This window comes from Megascapheus bottae, chromosome 29, assembly GCF_031878675.1.
Source record: "Megascapheus bottae isolate mThoBot1 chromosome 29, mThoBot2.hap1, whole genome shotgun sequence".
NCBI classification, from domain to species: Eukaryota; Metazoa; Chordata; class Mammalia; order Rodentia; family Geomyidae; genus Megascapheus; species Megascapheus bottae.
The window spans coordinates 8,901,188-8,918,814 of record NC_143537.1 but is presented as its reverse complement, the minus strand read 5'-3'; the positions used below and the strand labels follow the sequence as shown (position 1 = coordinate 8,918,814).

General features: G+C 45.3%; 1 protein-coding gene across 1 annotated transcript in view; it reads left to right on the top strand.

Annotated features, from left to right (window-relative positions):
• Window positions 1-16,670: 16,670 nt before the first annotated feature.
• Window positions 16,671-17,627, top strand: part of Rufy1 (RUN and FYVE domain containing 1) — a 29,790-nt gene continuing 28,833 nt past the window's right edge. The window contains exon 1 of the mRNA XM_090321215.1: window positions 16,671-16,965. Within this exon, the coding sequence (XP_090177341.1) occupies window positions 16,671-16,965 (295 nt within the window). The remainder of the gene's footprint in view (window positions 16,966-17,627) is intronic.

Sequence of the window (17,627 nt, the reverse complement as noted above, 5' to 3'; positions counted from 1 at the left end):
AGGAAAGTCTGTGAGACTTTTTCTTTTTTTTTTTTTTTTTGCCAGTCCTGGGCTTGGGCTCAGGGCCTGAGCACTGTCCTTGGACTTTCTCAAGGCTAGAGCTCTACCACTTGAGCCTCAGCACCACTCCCAGCTTTTTCTATATCTATGGTACCAAGGAATCGAACCCGGGTCTTCGTGCATGCTAGGCAAGCACTTTAACCACTAGGCCAAGTTCCTGGCCCCTGTGAGACTCTTATCTCCACTTAACTACCAAAAAAACGAACACTGTGACTTGATGGTAGAGACTAGAAGAATACATTTAGAAGCCAAAAATGCAAAGGATTGTTGACAACCACCTAAAGTTCATGAGAGAGGCTTCAGACAGTCTAGACTCTGTCTCAGAACCTTTGGAGAAAATCAACCCTTCCAATGCCTCAATGTCAGCCTCTGACCTCCGCAACTGTGAGAGAATGAATTTCTGTTGTTTTAAGTCATCAGGTCTGTGGTAATTTATTACAGGTGCCCTAGGAAACTAATACAGCTTCTGGAACTTTGACATTTTCAGAATGTTCTATAAATGAAAAATCATATAGCATATGACCTTTGGAGATTGGCTTTTTTTATGCAGCATGATTCTCTAGAGATCCACCCAAGTTGTGATATATAAAATAGTTGCCTTCAATTGTGTAGTATACCTATGGTGTACAAATTCATGCACCTATGAAGAAACAGCTTATTTCTGTCTCCAGTATCTGCCTGTTGCAAATAAAGCCCAGTGTAAACAATGGGTTTCATGTGGATATGAGTCTTCATTTCCTTAAGGTAAAAATGTCCCAGAGTGTAATCATTTTCCTTTTAGTCTACCTTGATCGTTATAGCTGAAGTAAATATGGTTAGATCCTATTCTGTAATCCATTTTGCCAGTCATCATCATTTAACTGACATATTCAGACCCTTTATATTTAATGTAATTATTGGCATGCTAGGACTTAAATTTGCTTTTTAAATATCTCTGCTTGTTCTTTTGATTTTCTGTGCTACTATTCCTATTTCATCATGGGTTGTTTCCTCTCCCTCTCCCTCTCTCTCTCTCTCTCTCTCTCTGTCTCTCTCTCTCTCTCTCTCTCTCTCTCTGTCTCTCTCTCTGTCTCTCTGCCTCTGTGTGTCTCTCTCTCTCTCTCTCTCTCTCTCTCTCTCTCTCTCTCTCTCTCTCTCTCTCTCTCTCTCTCTCTCTCTCTTTCTGTCTCTCTCTCTCTCTCTCTTCAAAGAATCCTATTTTGAATGGGATTCATGCCTGGAATCCTAGCTATTCAGAAAGCTGAAATCTGACGATCATAGTTTGAAGCCAGCCTGGGCAGGAAAGTCCATAAGATTCATATCCACAAGTAACCACAGAAAAAGCTGGAAGTGGGAACTGTGGCTCAAGTGGTAGAGTGCTAGCCTTGAGCAAAAAGGAGCACAGGGACAGTTCCCAGGCCCAGAGTTCAAACCCCAGGATGGGCCAAAAACAAAACAAAGCAAAACACCCCTTTTTTGATACGTCTTTAGCTAGAGAGAGAGACAGAGAGATAGACACCCACAGAGAGAGAGACAGACAGACAGACAGACAGACAGACAGACAGACAGACAGAGAGAATGTGTGTGTGTGTGTGTGTGTGTGTGTGTGTGTGTGTTAATGAGGTTTGAACTCAGGGCCTTCCACTTGTTTAGCAGTCACTCTACCATTTGATTTGAACCACTCTACCAATCCATTATTGCACTGGTTATTTGTAAAGTCTCACTTTATTTTCCCATGGGCCCAAATCCTCCTATTTCTATTTCCCTGTGTTGCTAGAATGACAGGTAAGAGCCACTGCACCCAGCCATTGTGCTTCCTCATGGTTCAGAATGGCAGTGCAGACCACCACAGCCACCCATTAGTTCAGATGGCATCTCTCAAGCTTTCCTGCCCAAGCTGACCTCCAATTGCAACACCTCCCAGATCTCATCTATCATAGGAATAAAAAATAAAAATATGTGGCAAGAATAAAAGTCCTAGAGGTGCACATGACCTTTGTTCTTATACATAATTTCTGGTAGTATTAGATGTATTAATCAGAAGGAAACCAAAAAAAAACATTTCCATTCTGCTTCTGAGGAGCTTTTCCTTTTCTCTTTTTTAAGTTTATCAAATCTAATTGGTCTTCTCTTGTGGATTTTTTTTGCCAGTCCTAGGCTTGGGCTCAGGGCCTGAGTTTTGTCCTTGGGTTTTCTCAAGGCTAGAGCTCTACCACTTGAGCCACAGCACCACTTCTGGCATTTTTTCTATGTATGTGGTACCAAGGAATCGAACCCGGGTCTTCGTGCATGCTAGGCAAACACTCTACCACTAGGCCAAATTCCTGGCCCCTCTTATGGATTTTAAATGACAGAAAGGATGTTCCATTTCAAGGATGTAAGGAAATTTGCCATGTTTTCTTCTAGTAGTTTTATGAGTTTTTTTTTTTTCATTTAAATCTTCGATCTGTTTAAAACTTATAATCAGTGGCTCATGCCTGGAATCCCAGCTTATTCAGCAGGCTGAGATCTGAGGATCTCCGTTCAAAGCCAGCCTGGATAGAAAAGTCTATGATACTCTTATCCCCGAATAACCACCAGAAAACCAGAAGTGGTGCTGTGACTCAAAGTGACAGAGCGCTAGCCTTGAGCAGAAGAGCCCAGAGAGTACCCAGGGCACTGAGTTCAAGACCCACACCTGACCAAAACAAAATCAGTGTGATATATAAATCCAACTTCAATATTTTTCCAAAGAACTACTGATTTATTCTAATAGTTGCTGCTAGTTAATAAATACAGTATCATAATTTGTTTGCGAATTGTCTTTAACATCATAAAATGACCTTCTCCCATCCCTTTCACACTATCTAAATTTGATCTTTCCTAACATTAGGACCACAATCTCTTATTGACTTATTTGTTTGTCCTTGGCAATCCACAATCCTCAGATCTCCATTTTCTGATGTAGTTAAGATTACAAGCATGAGCTATCACACCTAGCATCTGGTTAGGTTGGTCCTCTTATATGTTCAAAATGCTGCCACTTGAGTTTCGTTGTTAAAAATATATATATACCCTTTCATTCTATTTGCAGTGAGACAATCACAAACTTCCTCTACCTTCTATTTTCTTCCTTCTGTTCTGTAGGTTGCATGGGTCTACATTGTCAAGACCTGTAATGCATACCTTCTCTCGTCCCATGGCTGGCCATTACATGAGATCTGCCACACAATACTGCCCAAGTTTCCTGACCATCTCCTGATTAGCCAAGCCTCATCCCTAGTGGCTTTCTCACCAAGTGTTCCCGGGAAACCAGAGATGTGGATGTTTTTGAATACTTCAAGCTTGTCTGCAAGTTCTCTGACTTGCAGGGTAGCTTAGCTGCATAAATGTTGGCTCACATTTTCTTTTATTGAATTTCTGGTGGCTGTTATTCCGACGTTTTCTGACTGTGAATGTTAATGCGAAGACGTGGGATGCCAACCTGATTTCATTTTCCTCAAGAAGTATTCTGGTCTGTGGAAGATATCCTTCATCTTGCAAGTCTGACCATTTGGTAAGCTGTGTCTGCATTCCTGTTCTGTGGCAATTTTCTCTGCCATCTTGTATGTTCCTTCCATATGCAAATTCACTCTTCCTTTCAGCAAAGCCTTCTTGAAGTGTTTGTGGCTTCTTGAGACAGGGTCTCACTCGTAGCCTCAGCTTATGACTTTCCTCCTTCAGCCTCTTGAAGTTAGGTATTGTGTGTGTGTGTGTGTGTGTGTGTGTGTGTGTGTGGTCTATGAATCCTGGCACTTAAACTCAAGATCTGCACACTGAGCTTTTTTGCTCAGGGCTACCGTTCTGCCACTTGAGCTGAAGCTCTACTTCTGGCATTTTCGGTGATTTAATTGGAGATAAGAGTCTCACAGACTCTGGCTGGCTTTGAACCATGATCCTGAAGTCCTAGCCTCCCCTAGCAAGGATAACAAACATGAGCCACCAGCACCCAGCTTGCCTTAATTGTTGCTGTTGTTTTTTTAATTGTCAGCATAATGTATAGAGGGATTACAGTTACATTGGTCAGGTAATAGGTACATTGCTTCTCACACATTGATACCCCTTCTCATGTTTTTGTACCTGTTTCCCTCCCCCCACCCCCTCCCAATCATCTTGTCTTCCCCCTTCCCTTTCCTATTTCAAATAAACAAATAAATGTATATACAATATATCAGGTAACAAAGTCAGATACAGTAACAACATGAGTTAACTATAAGGACAAAAAAAAGAGAAGAGAAATAACATAGCATATTTTTTAAAAAGCAATAATCACACAAGATAAAGCTCTTGTTTCCATTTCTGAGAGTTCATTTCATTTAGTCTCATCCTATATGACCTTATGTATATAGGTTTTGAGCTACTGTAATCCTCTGCAAGGAGAGTCCTAGATGTGGCCTTAATTATTTTGTAGGAGTCTGACTTCAGTCTTCTGCATGTGAATATCCAGTTTCCTTAGCACTATTTGTTGAGAAGATGATCCTTTTCCCCACGGAATGATTTGGGCATCCTTGTTGAAAACAATCTCAATTAGGGAGGCCCCAATGTGATGATGACAGAAATGTCCCACCTGTAAATCCCATAACTGGAAAGTTTTCATTCTTGGACTACCTCCCAATAGAGATGAAACTCCAACCTGAGTTTATTTGTTTTGTTTTTTGGTTTGTTTTGCTTTTGTGGGACTTGAACTCAGGGCCTGGGCACTGTCTCTGAACTCTTTTGCTCAAGCACTCTACCACTTTGAGCTGCAGTGCTACTTTTGTTTCTTGGAAATAAGAGTCTCACAGATTTTTCTCTCCAGGTTGGCTTCGAACCTTGATCCTCAGATCTCAGCCTGCTGAGTAGCTAGGATTACAGGCCTATGCCACCAGTGGCCAGCTCCAATCTGAGTTTTGCAAGGGATAAAACCCCATTGTCACCACAGCAGTGGCATTCACCAGGGTACATAGTGGATGCAGTGTATGCTAAGCAGTATGATGGGTATACAAGTCTGCCCTGCCTCCTTCCTCTGAGATGACCACAAACCTCTACCTTTGACTGGGCAAACTATGGGACCAAAGAAATGGGTCCATCCGGGACCTAAGGGCAGGTGATTAGGTCAAAGATTGTTTTGTTCCCTTGAGGAAATGCATCCTGATTCTGACTCATGGGTCATCCTGAATTGAGTTCTCTTTCTATTTATTTATTGAGAGCAATAGCATTTTATTGCTACTATCCTAGGTGCCAGTGTGTTGTTGATTGCTCACTGAGTCCAAAGAGAACCTGTGGCTTCAGGCTCCTTCATCATCATCTTGGGGAGTTCAAAAAGGAGGGAGGAGATTCCTACAACAGTTGGCAATGTGGGGGTTTGTTAACTCACAGGTTGGCTCTGAGAATAAAGTTGATATAAAAGCTTAAAAAAAAAAAAAGGAGGGGCCGGGAGTTTGGCCTGTGGTTAAAGTGCTTGCCTAGCATGCACGAAGACCCGGGTTCGATTCCTCGGTACCACATACATAGAAAAAAGCCAGAAGTGGTGCTGAGGCTCAAGTGGTAGAGCTCTAACCTTGAGAAAGTCCAAGGACAGTGCTCAGGCCCTGAGCTCAAGCCCAGGACTGGCAAGAAAAAAAGGAGTGTGGAGGACAGGGGTTGGAGGTGTGCCTTAGTTGGTAGAACACTAAGCTAATGAGTGAAAGCCTCAAGTGCTGGGTTCAAGTCTTGGTCTCAGATCTTGGCCCCTCCCCCACGTCCAGCAAGTCCAGACCTCATTATATGGAATCTGCAGAGAACCTCTTCTTCAACCCACCCACTGCCCAACCCCTTGATCTTGATTATTGTTTTTCACCTAAGGAGCTCTCCCAAGCATCACTCCTTAGGCACATAGCCTGGGGTCTACCAGCACTCATGAGTGCTGAAGGCTGAGTGCTGAGGGCCATGTACCGAGCAACACTGCCAACAGAATGCACTGTGCTGAACTTGAACCTGACTTCAACATCATGGTGGCTTTGAGTTCCTCAGCCTCACCCCCAGGACTCCGTATTCTTTTTTTTTTTTTTTGCCAGTCCTGGGCTTGAGCTCAGGGCCTGAGCCCTGTCCTTGGACTTTCTCAAGGCTAGAGCTCTACCACTTGAGCCTCAGCACCACTTCCAGCTTTTTACTATGTATGTGGTACCAAGGAATCGAACCCGGGTCTTCATGCAATGCTAGGCAAGCACTCTACCACTAGGCCAAACTCCCAGCCAAGGACTCTGTATTCTTAATCACACATGAATGGTATAGAAAACCATGCCACCATCACTAAAACCAGCATTATCAGGCCAGCACATTCTCATAGAATTGAAAAAATCAGCCAGGCGGGGAGCGGTGGCCCACATCTGTAATCCTAGCTACTCAGGAGGCTGAGCTCTGAGGATCAAGATTCAAAGTAACCCTGGGCACAAAAGGACCTGAGACTCTTATCTCGAATTAACCTCCAGAAAAGGGGGAAGTGGGGCTTGCTTGGCTCAAGGGGTAGGGTGGTAGCCTTGAGCTGAAGAGCTCAGGGACAGTGCTCAGGCTGAGTTCAAGCCCCAGGACCCACAAAAGAAAAAGAAGAAGAAGAAGAAGAAGAAGAAGAAGAAGAAGAAGAAGAAGAAGAAGAAGAAGAAGAAGAAGAGGAGGAGGAGGAGGAGGAGGAGGAGGAGGAGGAGGAGGAGGAGGAGGAGGAGGAGGAGGAGGAGGAGGAGGAGGAGGAGGAGGAGGTGAGAAGAAGAAGAAGAAGAAGAAGAAGAAGAAGAAGAAGAAGAAGAAGAAGAAGAAGAAGAAGAGGAGGAGGAGGAGGAAGAAGAAGAAGAACTGAAGAAATCAGAGCAAGCCAGTCAAGGTGGCCAAACTTTCCGTTCTAACAGCTTAGCTCCAAGGGCCCCTAGAGGGGGGTAAGGGGAGGAAAAGAGATCTCCTTTTCAGGTGCTAAAAGCCTTCTTTTACCAGCAGCTGAGCCTTGAGCTGAGCCTGTTCTGGGTACTTTTCCATGGCTGCCATTCTATCCTCTGTGAGATAAAGTAGCACTCTTTATAATTCCAGAACTTAAAAACTTCTCTCCCACAGAGATCAGACTCATAAAGGGAGTAACCAAAGACAGTCCAAAAAAAAAAAAAAAAACAGGAACTAAGAGAGGTAGGAAGAGGGAGAGAAGTGGCTCTGGCCTTCTCCATACCCAGTATCCCAAAGCTGCCAACTGCAAAGCAGGTAAGCCAGCGCCAGACACCTGTCTGCACATCCCTGCCGGGCCCCAGGGCCACTGCCATGGAAACCGAGTTCCACCAGACAGTCACGCTGGGTAAGGCCGGGCTGTGGGAAAATACAGGGCTGACAGATTTTCTTCATGGTATCCTGAACAGGTTCATGTCCCCTTTCCCCTCAAGGTCTGCCTCTCACTTAAGTGGCAAACAGCATCATGGTAAGATGGAGTACAGAGGTACCAGCTACCCTGGAATCTAAAGTGTTGCATTACTATACATTTGAATGGCAATAAAAATCAGTTCTGAAGGAACCACGTGGGAATGTGGCCTTTCAACCTTTCTAGCCACAAAGCCTAACAGAGAAATGTCCCACCTGGCACAGGATTTCTACCCCCACCTCCCCATTCCTTTCTATCTAGCAACCATCCACATTTATTATATGGGCAGGCCATGGTAGAAAAGTATAAGGCCTGAGGTATAATCTTCCTGTCACCACTTCCTCATCCTGCACAGGTGTGAGAAAAATCATGCGTATAATCCTAGTGACTCAGGAGGCTGAGATCTGAAAATTGTGATTCAAACCCAGCCCAGACAGAAAAGTCTGTGAGACCCTTATCTCTAATCAACCACCAAAAAGTCAAAGATAGAGCTATGGCACAAGTGGTAGAGCGCCATCATCAAGGGTAAAAGGCTCAGGGACAGTGCCCAAGCTCTAAATTCAACCTGAGGAATGAAGAAATGAATGACGGAAGGAACAAAGGAAAGAAGAGCAGGCTCTGGCAGCTCATCTCTGTAATCTTAGCTACTCAGGAGGCTGAGATGTGGGTATTGCAGTTCAAAGCCAGGGGAACTTTGGCTCAAGGGATAGACTACTGATCTTGAACACAAATGCTCAGTAACACCATCCTGAGTTCAAGCCCTAGGACCAGCACACAATGAAAGAAAAGAAACGAATAAAGGATGGAAGGAAGGGAGGGAGGGAGGGAGGGAGGGAGGGAGGGAGTCTACTTAGGGATGACTCTTTTTGTGCTAACAGAAATGATGCTCAAAACCAAGCACGCACTGCACTGTAAAGAAGAGATGCAAGTGTACATTATTTGATGATAGAAAATAAGAAACAATTAGAACTATTCTTTCCAGGAGAAAAACTTTTCTGGCTGAGAATAATAAGACAGTAGAACACCCATGAAGACACAGTGAGTCAAATCTAGAAAAGTTCTAGATGCATGAGCCCTTGGATACAGCAAGTATCAATGTGCATACACAACGGGATGTGTGCAAGACACGTGTGCTCTGGGCTATCCATTGTGATGCTAATAGATTAGAAAGCTCCCATCAATAAGGAGCTGGTATACATGTGTGCATGTGGGTGAGAGGGTACTTGAACTCAGGGCCTCATACGCTCCCTTAGCCTTTTCATTCTAGGCTGGCACACTGCCACTTGAGCCACACCTCTACCTCTGGCTTTTTGGTGGCCTAGTTGGAGATAAGAGTTTCATGGACTTTCCTATCCAGGTGACTTTGAAGCACAGTCCTCAGATCTCAGTCCAAGGACTACAGATGTGAGCCACAGGTACCTGGCTAAGGGACTCGTTGTTATACAATGTACAATCCATCTACATTGCGGAATCTTTAGAGCTGTCAAACAAGGGAGCTGGCTGTAGATGATAGAAGTTAATCTCCTGGACCTGTCTGGTCAATCTATAGTATGCTACCCTCTTAGGAAAAGGCAAAAGCAAAACGCATATTCATATGAAATTGCATGAGAAAACTCTAGAAGGGCTCACCTAGAAAATGAGGTGAAGGAAAACCAGATTTGGATGGAAATGTCTCCCCATATCATTTTGGTTGCTGAATTATGTAATGTATCTCTCACTGGAAAATTAAACGTGATTTCCAAAAAGGATTATGCAAGCCTCAAACTTTTATTTAAGCTAGTAACTTCATAAAAACATGTAAAATTGAATATAAATATATATATATATGGTGTCTTCTTCCTCTAGAAAGCCTTCCTGGGGCATGGAATCTTATCTGGTCCATCTTTATGTCCCTGCAATCCAGTATGTAGTAGGTATTTGATAAGGGTTTATTGAATAAATAGACACTGTCTGGTACAAACTGACAGCAGCAGATGAAAATGGCAAAATCGGGAGCCAGGCACGTGCTCAGAACTGTTCACTTTATTTAACAAGAGTCGCCATGGCAATGAGAGGAGTGTGAGATAGAACCTGAGTTGCTAATACCCATAGCCCAGGCCCCATCCTCCAGAGTCAAAGCCTGTGCCATCTCTAAACAAGGAACTGAGCATTTGTGGGAACTTTGTACTTCTGGGGATGGGGGGAGATTTTCGGTAAAGTTTTATTCCTTTTTACAGCCAATGCTGAAGTGTTTAAATATGTATTAGTCTCTCAACCATGCAGCTATGATACAGGAGACTTGATTTTCTTGCCATTTTTTTCCCTTTTACTGATTATAAGAAAAAAAAAGGTGGGGAGGGGGGGAAAGGAAGAAAAAAACCAGGAAATGAAATCTGGTTTATATATAATTTGTCACACATGTAATATAGCCAACTTTGTAAGCACTCCAAGTTTTCATTAACTCCGCTGAAATATATTTACATTAAGAAATCTCTCAGCCCTAATGCTGTTAGTTCCAAACTTCCAAACTTAGTTGTTTTGCTCAAAGATGAGAATGACAGCCAGATGGAGGACAAAGAACCCCATTTGACCCCCCTTCTAACCACAAACCCCAGAAATGATAGAAAAGTCCTCTCTATGTAGAAGAGGCAAAAATGGGCAGAAGGGTAGACGGAAAGGCCTATCGAGAGCGTGAGAGAAAAATAAGAAAGGTCAAGTGATACCTGACTCCTTGTCAAGGAAGTCTTTCATGAAAAGAGGAGGAAGGGGTTGGAGGCATGGCTCAATTGGTAGAGCACCAGCTATTGAGTGAAAGTGTCAGGTACCAAGTTCGAGTCCTGGCCTTGGACCTAGACAGACAGACAGACAGACAGACGGACAGATGGACAGATGGACGCACACATGGATGGATGCATAGAGGGAAGGAGGGATGGAGGAAGGGAGGGAGGAAGGATGGGACGGAGGGAGGGAGGGATAGATGGAGAAAGGAAGGAAGAGAGGGAGGGAGGGAGGAAGATAGAAAGATAGTCAAGGCTATAATACATCAAGATCAAGGTAGCTGGAGAGCTGTTTGAGTAGAAGATAGATCATATATGATCAGAAACTATTCAGAAAAAGCTGGACCCAGCTCTAGCTGTCTTTGTATGTACACATGGAGGACAAACACAGGGCTTTCCATACATCAGGCACACACTCGGCCACTACTGAGATTGACACACACTCCCTCAACTCACACAGCTTGTCTTAAGTGTACTACTGGGTAACTACATAGGAAAAGCTTGAATTCAGGGCCTGAGCACTACCCTTGGGCTTTTTTTTCCTCAAGTCTAGTGGTCTGCCACTTGAGCCACAGCACCACTTCCAGCTTTTTTCGGTGTATGTACCAAGAAATTGAACCCGAGTCTTTGTGTATGCTAGGCAAGCATTCTACCACTAGGCCAAACTCCTGGCCCTTGGAGTACACTTTGAGAACTACTGCTGTACAGAATAATTACAAACTTTTTTTTTTTTTAAATAGCAAACTAGTTTCTGAAAAGTGTCATGATGCCACCTAGTGGTAATGCTACTGATTGCAATTCCTGGTTACCAAAACTTGGATTAAATGCACAGTGAACTTCTAAATTGGAAGAATGGAACTAAGTATCCCCATCTTATGTACATGAACTGTCTCTGTGCTGTGTCTTACAGAATTCTTTTTTGGGGGTGGGGGCTTGGGCACTGTCCCTCAGCTCTCCAGTTCAAGGCTACCACCCTACCCCTTGAATATCAGCCCTACTTTCTGTTTTCTACTGATTAACTGGAGATAAGAGTCTCACATTCTGGCCAGGAGTTTGGCCTAGTGGTAGAGTACTTGCCTAGCATGCACGAAGACCCGAGTTCAATTCCTCGGTACCACACATATAGCAAAAGCCGGATGTGGTGCTGAGGCCCAAGTGGTAGAGCTCTAGCCTTGAGAAAGTCCAAGGACAGTGCTCAGGCCCTGAGCTCAAGCCCAGGACTAGGCAAAAAAAAAAAAAGAGTCTCACATTCTTTAGTGCCCAGGCTGGCTTTGAACCACCATCCTCAGATCTCAGCCTCTTGAGCAGCTAGGATTACAGGCATGCGTCACCTCGCCCTACCAGAATTCTGAAAATATAAATTAAGCTTCTCCAAGCCTAAGGCCTCAGGACACACCTGTTCCTTCACTCCTGATGCTTCACACCCCAGACACTTTTTTTTCCTTTTTTTGTCAGTAGTGGGGTTTCAACTCTGAGCTTTTCAGCTCGAGGCTGCCACCTTACCCCTGGGCCTGGGCATTGTTCCTGAGCTCTTCAGCTCAAAGCTACTGCCCTACCCCTTGAGCCACAGTGCCACTTTCGGTTTTTGAGTGGTTAGTTGGAGAAAAGAGTCGCACAGTCTTTAGTTCCCCAGATTGACTTTGAACCATGATTCTCAGATCTCAGCCTCCTGAGTAGCTAGGATTACAGGTGTGAGCCATCGCATCTAAGACATTCTATTTTACCATGAAGGCTTGCTCCCTTCTTACCAGCAAGGGATTTAATAATCTTATACTCATGAAAATTAACATTAAATATTAGTTATTTGTGGAATTAAATATTTCAAACTTTATATTTTCATGAAGCTGGGACAGCGCCCAGGCCAAGTTCAAGCTTCATGATTCCCCTACCCCAAAAAATTAAAGCCAGCCTCAGCAGGAAAAAGTCTGTGCAACTCTTATCTTCATGAGCCATCAAAAAGCTGGATGTGGAGCTGCGGCTCAAGCTGTGGCCAGCTTTGAGTGAAAAAGCTCAGGGATAGTATACAGGTTTCAAGTTCAAGCCCTCATACTGGTATACACACACACACACAGCACCTGCAAAGAGGCTGTGGTTTGGTCTTGTACCATGGTTCTGATGGAAGCATTGCCCAGGCTCCCTGCCCACATCCAGTGGTGAAGCATCAATCACCATCTCTCTGCCCAATCTTGACCTCACCTCAGTTCCTACAGTCCCCTTGGCTGGCTCCATCTCTTCTATACCTGGCTGCCCTGACCTATCATTCCTTCCTTGAAAGTAGAGGAATGTCTACTACTTCCCCTGGCCACTGTGCTGTGAACGGAAGAGACAGGTCACTTCCCAGCAAACCTGGCTCTCTGCAGCTGTCCTCTCTCCTACTGTAGCTATTTGAAGAGATACAGAAGACCAAAACCCAAAGCAGCTGGCTGCTGACTCACTGCAGGAAAGACAGATGTATGGGAAAAGATTACCCAGACCTGCAGCCGGCCTTCATATGAGCAAGAAACAGAATTTCACACCGTTTGGTGGTGTGTGCCTGATGTCCCAACACTTGGGAGGCAGAGGCAGAATAATCATGAGTTCCAGTCCAGTCTAAGCTACACAGCAAGAACTTACACAGACAGAGACAGAGAGAGACAGATGGAGAGGAAGAAAACCATAGTTCTTATTTATGATGATAGATGTAAAATAAAACAGAATCAATATATACTTAACATACCATGTAATTTTATCTAAAATTTTAATTTCTCTAACATTTCTAGTCTTCTTGAAATACCACATTATATTAAAATAAGAGAAAAACAGCCAGGTACCAGTGGCTCACACCTGTAATCCTGGCTCCTCAGGAAGCTGAGATCAGAGGGTTGCAGTTTGAAGCCAGAAAAGTCCCTAAGAGACTCTTACCTCCAATGAACCACTCAAACACCAGAAGTAGCACTGTTGCTCATGTGGTAGAGCACTAGCCTTGAGCACAAAGAGGCTCAGGGATGGCACCTGGGACCTGAGTTCAAGTCCCATAACCAACCAACAAAAGAGAAAAGCCATCATAATCTGCACATTAGTCATGATGATAAGCATGTACAATTTTTTTAAGGTAGACTATCCTGTCTTATACATTAACATAATCAAGTAAAATGCAGCTTAGGAATGTAAGAATTTTTCAACTGCAGAAAACCTATTTATCATTAAATCAGAGGTTAAAAAGAAGGCTGTAATCACAGCATTTGGAGAGCGAAGGCAGGAGGATGTTAAGTGTTAGGCTAGCCTGGACTATAGAGATCTTGTCTAAAAACAAACAAACACACACACATTCTGTCTGAGAAGCAGCAAAGAATTCCTCAGAGACATTGAAAATGACTGTTATTTCTGATCTTGTTCTTTTGTTTGTTTTTCCACTCAGCTCTGGCGCCAGGCAAGCCTCAGTCCAGAAGAGACTACTCTGTGGCTATCAGTCCTCTGTCTCTTCCCTTGTCTTGACCACAACGACAGACTTAGTCATGGAAACTTCATAAAAGAAAGAGGAAGCTAAACTTGACACTGGTGGCTCACCCCTGTAATCCTAGCTACTCAGGAGGCTGAGATCTAAGGATCAAGGTTTCAAGCCAGCCTGGACAGGAAAGTCCATGAGACTTTCATCTCTGACAAATTACTCAGAAAAAGCTGGAAGTGGTGCTGTGGCTCAAGTGACAGAGCTCTAGCCTTGAGCACACACAGCTTAGGGACAACACCCAGACCCTAGGTTCAAGCCCCAGGACTGGCAAAAAAGAAATAGGAGGCTAACAGCCTGACCCTGAAGCAGGGGACAAGAAAGGTGGTACAGATATAGTTTTGTGTCTGCTCTGGACAATGAAATGTGTACAGATGAGCTGTCAGAGTTTTAAGACAAACCCTTCAGCAATTTAAAGAGCAAAGAGTGGTGGGTCAGAAGTTTGGCCTAGTGGTTGAAGTGCTTGCCTAGCATGCATAAAGACCCGGGTTCGATTCCTCGGTACCACATACATAGAAAAAAGCTGGAAGTGGTGCTGAGGCTCAAGTGGTAGAGCTCTAGCCTTGAGAAAGTCCAAGGACAGTGATCAGGTTCTCAGCTCAAGCCCAGGACTGGCAAAAAAAAAAAAGCAAAGAGTGGTAAAGAGTTAGAAAGGGGTTTTAATCCATGTGGCATGTTGGGAAGAAATAAAGGACCAGTGACCCCTAGTTTGTGTTCAAGGGGTAAAAAGAGCCTTGTAGGTTTTATAGAACGGGAGGTCAGACCAGAGGTTTTCCTAATCATGATCATAGTTCTGGGTCTCCCAGTTTCATGATCATTGCTTATAGGGGGCAGGTCTGGTCCCCATAAAACATTGTATCTAGTTACCTTTATTTGGAGGATGTCCTTTAAGGATGTTTCTTTGGGGATACTTTTGGTCCTTTGGTTAGTCCTTGTAATCCAAAGCGATTCCACTAGAAGAAGATTCTGAAGGGTTGGGCATGTAGCTTAATGTTAGAGTGCTTGCCCAGCATGCATGAAGCCCTGAGTTCAATTCCTCAGGACCACATAAACAGAAAAAATGGTGCTGTGGCTCAAGTGGTAGAGTGCTAGCCTTGAGCAAAAAGGTGCTCAGGGACAATGACCTGAGTTCAAAGTTCAAGCCCCAGACTAGGAAGGAAGGAAGAGAGGGAGGGATGGAGGGAGGAAAGGAACGGGAAAGAAAGGAAAGACAAGACTCCAAAAGGAAAAAGTAAAAGAGGAAAAAGAAAGCCAGTGAGGACAAAATGGAGTCAGCAGGACCAGGGATTGGTGCCTTCCTTCAGAAGGAGAATGAGCCTCTGCCAGAGGAAACCTCCTGTCCCCAGCCCCCGCCCCAGCAGCAGAGGTCCTGCCAAACAGGTCTCTAAGTGATATGACCACATCCTAAGCCAAGGGCGGGGATTGGGGGCTGCCCAGTGTGAGCAAGAAATGACTGTCATTCAAAGTCACAGGCATTGGGTATCATTGGACCTGCATAGTACGAGAAAAAGCAATGACCATGGGATACAGGTTGTCCTTGGAGCTTCATCCTGATGGAAAGAAGAGACGAGCCCAAGGAAAACTCCAACAGGAAAATGTCCATGTGACAGAAGTATGTTGAATGAAATGGAACCAAATGGAATGGCAAAGAGAGGCTGGAGGCTGGAGGCGTGCATGTTTTAGAGCGACCTGGGGAGATATGTTTGAAAAGTTGAGCTGAACTTGAATATTTATGATGACAAAAAAAAAAGCCAGTCACACCATGACTGAGAGAAGAAATCATCCCAAGCAGAGGAGAAAAAAAAGACAGTATACAAATAATCTTAATGTGTTTTTGAACGGAAAGAAATTGTATGGGGTTCACAAACCCATCTACTGTATGAGATGAGTGGGGTCAGAAAGATTGACAGAAGGCTCAGGTCACACAGGGCCTTACAGACCAAGATGGGTACATGAAAGACTCGGTTAAAAGATGGATGTGGATATATGGATGACATGATGAAAAGTACCAAATCCTGGATAGTGTAAATCCATTTTGTACCACTAGATGGAAGCCAAACACTTACCTTGGTAATTGTGGCCTCTGTTGGCAAAAACCTACAACGCCTTTCTGGTATTTTTCGCCCCCACTGGGAAATGGACAGCTTTCATCTGGAGAGCAGGCCAGAGCTCTGGACTGGGAATCTGGCTCGGTGACAGGGGGAAGGGAAGACTTTCAGATTGACTGTCTACCGTTGGGAAGAGTGACTGACTTCTTAGCATTCTGGAAAAACGTGTCCACAGACCTCGTTCTGACAACATTCTGCAAGTCGAGAGGTTTTATTTTTATTTTTTTAACTTGCTATTACAAAGGTGATGTAGAAAGTACATAAGTCAGGTAAAAAGTACATTTCTTTTTGGATAACATCACCCTCCTTCCCTCTCTTTCTCCCCACTTTTCCCCCTCCCATCGGCACCCACAAGCTGTATAGAATACATTTTCAACACAGTGCATTTGTTCAAGAGTTCCTTGTTGTTGTTTTTAAGTCTAATACACTTTGACACAAAAATGTCAGTTCTTTTTTTAAAAAAAAAAAAAAAAGTATTCTGAGGAGAGAAGTGACACACAGAAGAGAGGGGTGTTTGGAATCCAGAAGATTAGAGCTGGGCTTCCAGGCTTGGTGACATGTACCTGTCATCATCTCAGCCCTCAGGAGGATGAGGCCAAATGATGGCCAATGAGCCCAGGAGTTCAAGACCAGCCTGAGCAACACAGTGAGAGGGGAGAAGAGAGAGGGAGCGAGAGGGAAGACGGATGTTTCTTTCAATACAATGGATTGAAATGAACGAAAGGCGTGGAGGGAGGTGAGACACAATGGAGAAGTTAATAAAGAGAAATGAAAAGGCTGAGCCTGCGCCCGCCCGCACCGCGCCTGCGCCCGCCCGCACCGCGCCTGCGCCCGCCCGCACGGAATCCACCTCCTCCTCCTTTCCCCCCCCCCCCCCGCCCCGCCCCTCCCACCAGTCACCTGATTCGGCCAAGATGGCCGACCAGGAAGGCAACTGCCCTGCCGAGCGGGAGTCAGAGCGAGAACCGGAGTTAGGGCCCGAGGCAGGGCCAGAGCCCGGAGAAGAATTTGAAATCGTAGACCGCAGCCAGGTGCCCAGCTCAGGCGAACTTCGGAGCGCGGCGAGGCCTCGGACGACGAGCGAGGCCTGGTCCGCGCCCCTGCTGACCCTGGCGCGCAGGGCCACCGGGAACCTGTCGGCCAGCTGCGGGAGCGCGCTGCGCGCGGCCGCGGGGCTGGACAGCGGTGGGGAGCGCGCGGCGCGTGCAGGTAGGCGCGGCCGGGCTGGCGGGGCGCCGCCCCCCGGGGGTGGTGCCCAGAGGGGTCGGGGCGCCGCGGGCCCCTGGGCGAGTTGGGGAACCACCACCTGTTGGGCGTCCCGCGCTCCTCCGCCCGGCGCCCGCCGCGCGGCCGAACCCGGCTCCCAGCGTCGGGGAGACGCCCCGGGGAGCCTCGCTTTTTTAACCTGTGCGCCCCAGGACGGGCAGCGGATGGATGTCAGATAAGAAAGTGTGGGACTCTCGATAGTAATGGTTTGGATACACAGGAAATCGGTCCGGTCTGTTCTGCTCTGTGTAATTATCATGATGATGATGATGATGATGATGATGATGATGATGATGATGATGATTGCGTTAGCTCTCTGTCCCTTGCGTCACAGCTCCATTTCTGGCCTTTTTTTGGGGGGGGGGGAGGGCTGTTATCCTCAGATCTCAACTTACTGAATAGCTTAGACTATAAGCCTGAGCCACCAGCGCTTGTAAGGCTCCTCCAGCCTGGCTTTTTGCTGGTTAATTGGAGATGGAGTGTCAGACTTCTCTGGGCTGGCTTTGGACTGAGATCCTCCGGATCTCAGCTTCCTGAGTAGCTAAGATGATAGGTGTGAGCCACAGGTGTCAGAATTGTAATGCTCTTGATCTCAGAGCGGCAGC